At 36.1% G+C, this 7,905-nt stretch overlaps 1 protein-coding gene and 1 pseudogene across 1 annotated transcript in view; one reads left to right on the top strand and one right to left on the bottom strand.

The window, feature by feature from the left end:
* The window catches only part of BUB1B (BUB1 mitotic checkpoint serine/threonine kinase B), a 61,124-nt gene that overhangs the window by 5,854 nt on the left and 47,365 nt on the right, over nucleotides 1-7,905 (bottom strand). The window contains 3 exon segments of the mRNA XM_006903803.1: nucleotides 1,789-1,799; nucleotides 3,323-3,465; nucleotides 3,942-4,091. Coding sequence (XP_006903865.1) covers nucleotides 1,789-1,799; nucleotides 3,323-3,465; nucleotides 3,942-4,091 — 304 coding nt within the window.
* LOC102871838 lies at nucleotides 6,563-7,154 on the top strand (annotated as a pseudogene).

The raw sequence follows: 7,905 nt of genomic DNA on the forward strand, positions 1-7,905 counted from the left end.
AAAGGGATATGTGACTAGGTATTAATGTCATGACAGGAGACCAGAATGAAGGCTGCATAGTGGAGTGGACTTGGGGGGAGAGATTGTAAAACAATGAAAGAATTTTTTCTTTACTTTTCAAAGAGCATACTGGGGGGGGGAGGGGTGGGCAGGGAGAAAAGTGCAACAATGAACAAATGGAAATACAAAGTCTCTGTAAATTTTCATTAAAATTAATAATAATAGTAAAAAAATAAGTGTCATATTTAGATTAGGGAGTTCTGGTGGCTTAGTGTTAAGGAGCTGTGCTACAAACTTAAAGGCTTGTGGTTCAAATTCACCAGATGCTGGGTGGAAAAAAGATGGGCAATCTGAGAATCTACTGTAGGGTCAACTATGAGTTGATTGGAATCCCATGGTTTATAACAACACTATAGATTAGGATTGCCAAGTATCATTTGAAGACTTGCCAAATAACACAAGGCTGTCTTTTTGGTAACGTGCAAGTTCAAATTACATTATTTTCACTAAGCTGCCAAAAGGACATACAAATATGTTAGGAAAAGGTGCAGCCAGAGTTCTCCTTGGAGACAAAGGAAACTCTCTAATACACTTTGGGCATGTTGCTGGGATGGGCCAGTCCTTGGAAAAGGACACACGCTTGGGAAGGTGGAGGGTCACAGACGGTAGGTAATACCTTCAATAAATTGGATTGACAGTGACCAACAATGGGCCCAAGTGTCTCAGAGATAATGAGGATGGCACAGCATAGGGTAGGGTTCAGATCCACTGTTCACAGGGTCTAAGTTAGTCAACTTGATGGCACTTAACAACAACATGAAATAGAGTGCTATTTTATTCTTAAATTATCTGTAACTCCATCTTTCTTTTTAAGTAAAAAATTCCTTTATAATACAAATCAATTATTAATGAATGATATTTTTCTTAGGCTTTTCTATTCCATGCAATATAGTTACTCTTTACCTAGGAGTTAAAAAGAAAAAAGCATATAAAAATTATTTATCTAAATAAAAAATTATTCTCATGCAATTATTTTTCTGAATTATTTCTCTCAAACCACTGATTTGTATTGTGGCAGGGTCTACATTCAGACTATTTTAATACATACAGTCTACAACAAATCCAACCACAAACTTCCACAGCACAGAATTTTTCTTTAAGCTTCCTAATTATTGCTATTTTCCATTAAAGAAGTTCCAACTTAATTTTTTTTCTCACCATAAAACTAATTTTAAAATATGTTTAAAACTTGCGAAGAGCTCAGAGGAAAAAATGCTTCTTAGATTAATAAAAAGAACTTGGAAAGTCTCCTACCCCTCTAATGCCTAGGAATTCATTATTATGGACAAGACATTCCAATTTTTTTTTTACCTCAATTTCCTCACAAATGATATGTATAAAGTAATTTTAAAAGGCTTTTAATTTCTTGTTAATCTACATGAAGTTTCTGAACAAGTCTGGTCTAAGTACTGGTTAAGTAAAAGGCAAAGTCTCTTTAACACTGTGTGCTTTTCCTAGAGTTTTCTGAGCAGAGGGTGAACACTCCATCCTAAAAAGAGATTAGGAAGTTTCTTTGTTTACAATTTTAGAACTCTTTTTTTTTTAAATTTTATTATTATTCTTTTGTGTGTACCGTCAAATCAGATCTGACTGGTACAGGAGGAGATTGTTCCTCCTTCTCCAGCAGAGCATCTGGTGGATTAGAACTGTACACCTCTTGGATTGCAGTGCAGCTTCTTGCCACTAGGCCACCAGAGCTCACCACAATTTTAGAACTCTTAACACTACCTTCTGCATTTCTGGTGTTAAGAAATAGGGTGAAAAGAAAAACTGTGCCAGAGGCTCCCACATTTGGAAATACTAGAGAAAGATTTTTAGGTGTCACAATGGTTGGGGGGTGTATTGAAAGGACGGGATCGGGTAGGACTATCAAACATTCTGCCATTCTGAGAATAGGGCCATTCAGGTAACTGCATCACTGAAAATACCTGCAAGTACCCTGGAAATGCAAAGGAAACCTTTCATTATGCCTCAGAAAGTTGTAGGACCCTGTTACACAGGGACAAAAAGTAGGTATCTCTATTTTGGTTATAAATGCAAAAAAATATATTAAGAGTTCTCATAAACCTTATGCCTATAGTTTAGAGTCTAATTCAGTCTATTACTTAAGAGATTGATGTTTGAGGAAAGTACTGAATATCCCATGGACTGCCAAAAGAACAAAGAGATAAGTCTTGGAGAAAGTGTACCCAGAATGCTTCTTAGAAGCAAGAATGGCAAATCTTCTCATATATTTTGGGGATGCTGTTAGGAGATGCTATTTCTGGAAGAGGGACAACATGCCTGGAAAGGTGGAGGGTCAGCAAAAGAAAAAGGAATGAAATAAGATAGACTGTCTGCAGCAATGGGCTCAAGTGTGTTTGAGATGATAAGGATGACATAAGATAGGATACAGTTCAGAATGGTTCTTCAGAGTTGCTACCAGATGGCACTTAACAATTACAACAACTTAAAAGATTAAGCAGAAGAAACAAAGAACTATTCTACTTATTGGTGTATGTCCATGACCTCAGGGGAAAAAAGAAATATGTCTAAACCAGGATGCTTTATGCAAATTCTATGAGATGATTATTACAATGTGTTGGTCCTTTTTAGAAAACCATTCTCTTCAAAACCATCACTGTACATTCCTCAACATTTTCCATATGTTTTTAGTTCTTATTATTTTGAATTAATTTCCTGTCCTATATTCACTTCTTATACCTAATGCCAAAATTATTTCAAAAAAGAGTCATAGTGATAAGAGCTTGCCCATCTTTCTTCCTCTGAGTTTCTGAAAGATTCTAACTGCCTTTGGATTAGTAGCTCAATTTCCTACAGACTACCTCACCAGAGCATATTAAACCCTTCCACGTGGCAACTATAATCTGGTTTTATCCACTTTCCTTGGAAATTACCCCAACTTGGCCTGGCTCAGTTTCATCTATGAAGGTGAACAGTATCTCAGCTGTTTTAGCATATTGCTAGAATTCCACTGGGCCCCTTTCAACAACCTAGACAACCTACCTCATATTATCAAATAATTTTCTAACTTTTCTTAATGCGAACCATCTAAAGCTCAGAGTGGTTAAGTATTTTATATGAGTTAACAGTTTCTCAAAACGTTTTCCCCCCTCCTTTCAATTCTGTTAAACTATTCTCAATCATTATTGACTGAGGCAGCAAATTTTTGACCCTTAACATAAATGTGCTTATCAATAGAGGCAGCTCTTCCTGTTTTGGAGAAACTTTAAAGAATTTTAAGAGAATAAAAAGGACTAACCTTTTTCTAAGAATCAGACTCCTTGGATTCAAGTCACCATGGACTATTTCTGCTTTGTGTAGCTTCTCCACTATTGCCAAAAGGTCATAAATAATCAACACTGTTATCTCAGGAGTAATAAATTCACTGTGTTGGAGAAGATCCTGGAAACAAATAGATTAAAATTTTCTTGACTGGAAGCCATAATACTATTTTTTATTATTTTAAAAATTATTCATATAAATCATATAAATTCTTTTAGTACATATGCTCCATATGAAAAGAATTTTTTTTAAAAACCAAACAAACCCCAAAACTTCTACATCTATTCTCAATTGCTTGAAAAGTGCGGCTGGCCATGAGCTGATAATCTTTATGGAAAGGTGACTGGTTCTTGAGAGTTCATTAGACAACACTGTTTTTGTAAAAGTTTAAATAAAGACTGACACAACAAAAAAATAAATCCCAAAAGGTTCTTGGTTAAAAGAACCTGGGAAAAGAAAATGTGTGAAGCTTTTAACTTACAATTTGATCAATCTATTTTTAGAAGAGCAACAGAAATTTTCTAATAAATTCCTTTGCTAAATGGAACATAAATCTATTTGGTATCTAAGTATAAGCTTTTAGTATTATTGCAAACCTGAATGGTGAAGCAGTTTATATATTGGTGCCAAATAATACAACCATCATGATACTGGTAACAGCTGCACAAATGATCACACTCCTCATTTAAACGTTCCTTTAACTTGAGGTTGATATAAAAGTCCCATGGGATAGGTTGAGAGGATACCTGTAAAATGTTGTATTTTAAAAATAACAGTTTTTTTTAAAAAGTTAAAAAACAGTTTTTTAAAAAACCAACAGATCAATTGTTGTTGTTGTCATCAAGTCAAGCACGACTCAAAATGACACTATGAACAAAAAGCCTGAAGCCTTTCTATGACTATCAACATTTATCAAAGGACATAGTTTCCAGAAGCATGCTATTCAACAAGTGGATGCCACTCCTGCTTCCAAACTTAGATCTATGCTATGCTTAAAAGTTAAAAACATATTTCATTCTGTCCTGGTGATACTCCACAGAATAAAAGAATGTTTTATGATAAAAAAAAAGAAGAAAAAAAAAGGACACAAAAGCAACAAAATTCTGAAAGGTGGAAACAGAATAATAAGAGACTACTTAGAAGACTTGAGGAAAGCAGAATCTAGTAAATAATAAAAGTTAAGGAACAACAGGGCCTCCATAAGAAAAAGACTGATAACACAATTACAAAATGGGCAAAAGACATGGAAAGATGTTTCACAGTAGAACATATTCGGATGGCCAACAGACACATGAAGAAATGCTCAAAATCACTGGCAATAAGAGAAATGCAAATAAAACCATAATGAGATACCCTCTCACCCCAGTAGCAGTGGCAAAGTTTAACAGGACAGCAAGTAATAAATGTTGGAGAGGATGTGGCAAGATAGGAATTCTTATACATTGATTGTTAAATGGTACAGCCACTCTGGAAGGCAGTTTGGCGTTTCCTAAGAAAGTTGAACATAGAAATTCCATAAGAGCCAGCTATTCCACTGCCTGGAATATACTCTGAGAAAACGAGAACTGAGGCACAGAGATTTGTACACCAGTGTTCATATAGCAGCGTTATTCACCACAGCAAGAACATGAAAAAAGTGCAAATGTCCAACCACAATCAAATGGATTGGGAAATTATATAGTACATTCACAGGATGGAATACTGTGCAGCACACAGGAACAATGATTTTGTAAATCTCTACCTAATTTGGGAGGGAGTGGAGAGTATTATGCTAAGTGAACTCAGTCCCATAAGGACAAATACTGTATACACCCATTATTGTAGAACCAGTATGAGGATCCAAGGGGGGAGGGAAGGTGGGAATAGAGGACTGAGAATGGGTGTGTGTGTGCTAATCATAGAGGTGCACAATTTGATGGGTGAAGGGAGGGGTGGGTAAAGGAAATGGAAAAAATCCAGTTTGAAAAACAATGTATATGAACTTTGTAAGTAAACCAGTATAAAATAAAAATTTTATTTAAATGAAAAAGAAAAAAACCCACTAGGTAGGAACTTTAGGGGTCTAATTTATATTAGTGGAAAAGAGGGTACAGATGATTGCGCCTGCTAAAGAATATAATCAATGTCATTAAACAGTAGGTACTTGTAGTAACTCATTGAAGCAGTGTATGTTTTCAGTGTATATATTCTCAAGAGCAATAATAAAATGTTTAAAAAAGAAAAAAAGTTAAGGAACAATCAAATTTTAATCACAAGATCATTTCCCTATAATATATTGATGGCAACTTCTCCAAAAATAAGGATGAGAGTAAAGTTAATACAGGAGTGATTGAGCCCTGTTTAAGTTTCCTGCTCTATGTAGCCCAGTCTAGCCAACGGTCTTTCTCTCATTTCAGGACAGAACTTTATCTCCTTGAGTGTATGAAGAAAAGAGGCTCTAGACTAGAAGATACCAGGGTACTACTGAGGTGGAATGCTGTATGAAAAACAAGGGGAAATTTATAGTATCAAGTGCTAAAATGCAACTTCCATCGTCTTTCCCTAAAGAAATTCCCCCATTCAGCTTTTATAAAGCTAGCAATCAGACTTAATGCTCCAAGCAAGAAGTGAGACTGTAGAGGGTAGACAGTAGTAGCTCAAATCAAAAGTCCAAGTGAAAGAAAGCATCTTCCAGGGAAGTCCACAACTGATAGAGTTTCTAATTAGGCTTCTGTCTCACACTTACATATAAACAGAAAGCCAAAGACTTAATGAAAACCTCTAATATGAAAGACACATCAAAACAGACCAAAGTAATTAGCAGGAAACAGATGATGCAGGGGAAAAGGGTTTTTAAAAGCATCATTAATATTCTCAGAGATTTAAAAAAAATTAATCTTTGAAATGAATACCAGCAGAACACTATAAAGAACAGAATGCCACAAAAAACATTCTGAGAATAAGAAGAGCATTTATAAATGAAATATAAGTGACAAAAAGGAAAAGGACTGAAGATAAAGCTGAGAAAATGTTCTAAAAAATACCGAAAAAAGAGAAGCACAATAGGAGGAAAAAGATAAGGATCTTTTAAAAATTTCAACTCAAGGGCCCCGCCCAGCGACTCGGGAGAGCGCATGCGGGAGGGGGCGGGTGGGGAAGGATCACTGGCCAGATCCCGAGGTGAGGCTTGCGCCCCCACCCTGGCCCCCAGCGCCCACCCGGTTGGCCCGGCCCAGCCATGATCATGGCAATCCTCATTTTCAACAACCTGGGGAAGCAGAGGCTCTCTCTCCAAGTTCTACCAGCCTTACAGTGAAGATACACAACAACAAATCATCAGGGAAACATTCCATTTGGTACAGAAGAGAGATGAAAATGTTTGTAATTTCCTAGAAGGAGAATTGTTAATAGGAGGATCTGACGACAAATTGATTTATAGACATTATGCAACATTATATTTTGTCTTCTGTGTGGATTCTTCAGAAAGTGAACTTGGCATTTTAGATCTAATTCAAGTATTTGTGGAAACATCAGACAAGTGTTTTGAAAAAGTCTGTGAACTGGATTTAATTTTCCATGTAGACAAGGTTCACAATATTCTTGCAGAAATGGTGATGGGGGAGGGGGGAATGGTTTTAGAGTTCAACATGAATGAGATTGTTACACAAATTGATGCACAAAATAAACTGGAGAAATCTGAGGCTGGCTTAGCAGGAGCTCCAGCCCGTGCTGTATCAGCTGTCAAGAATATGAATCTTCCTGAGATCCCAAGAAATATTAACCTTGGTGACATCAGTATAAAAGTGCCAAACCTGCCCTCTTTTAAATAAAAAATGCAAAAGGCTACTCCCAGGTAAAATCCAGGGGGGGAAAGTCATCCAAGTTTACCATGCAGTTGTTTACCAAAAACAGAGGAGGAGAGTCTTAACTTTTGCTCTCAGATTTAAGTCAAGGTACTGTATAGAAATTGTGTAAAACCAGTATGTGAAGATCAATGTTGCTTTTCTTGCTCAGTGATTTTAAAGAAATTGAATCGTTTCCGTGTGATTTTTTTTTCTTTTCTAAACTGCATTCCTATGCCCACTTAAGGCATGCCTCTTATATATTGGCTTCTACAGTATTTTGAAAGTGTTTGAGATATTTAATTATGTACAACTCCAAATGTTGATGTTTTGTATGGATCACAAGTACAGCATTCCTTAATTCTTTCTGCTATTTGTCATAATTGTTATTTAAAAAACCAAGTATGTATTGCATGAAAACATTCTGACCTTTTTCTCTTAGTTTAAATAAACTCCAAGGTAACTGGACTTATGAAGCACTTTTCTGTTTGCCTGGTATTTACTTTAGCAATAATTTTTTTTATGTCCTTCTGACTCAACAAAATAAATAAAAGTATATTTTATCACTGTTAAAAAAATTCAACTCAAACTCAATGCCGTTAAGCCAGAACCAACTTAGAGCTGACACTCCACCGAGTTTGCCAGCTATTACTCTCATGAGAGGAGACTGTCCATCTTTATCCTGTGAAGGAGCCTTTTCTATGGTGGCTATGAGAGAGACAGAGAGAGGGGGGACCAG

This window comes from Elephantulus edwardii, unplaced genomic scaffold (assembly GCF_000299155.1).
Source record: "Elephantulus edwardii isolate Elephantulus edwardi_28Jun2011 unplaced genomic scaffold, EleEdw1.0 scaffold00026, whole genome shotgun sequence".
NCBI lineage: Eukaryota > Metazoa > Chordata > Mammalia > Macroscelidea > Macroscelididae > Elephantulus > Elephantulus edwardii.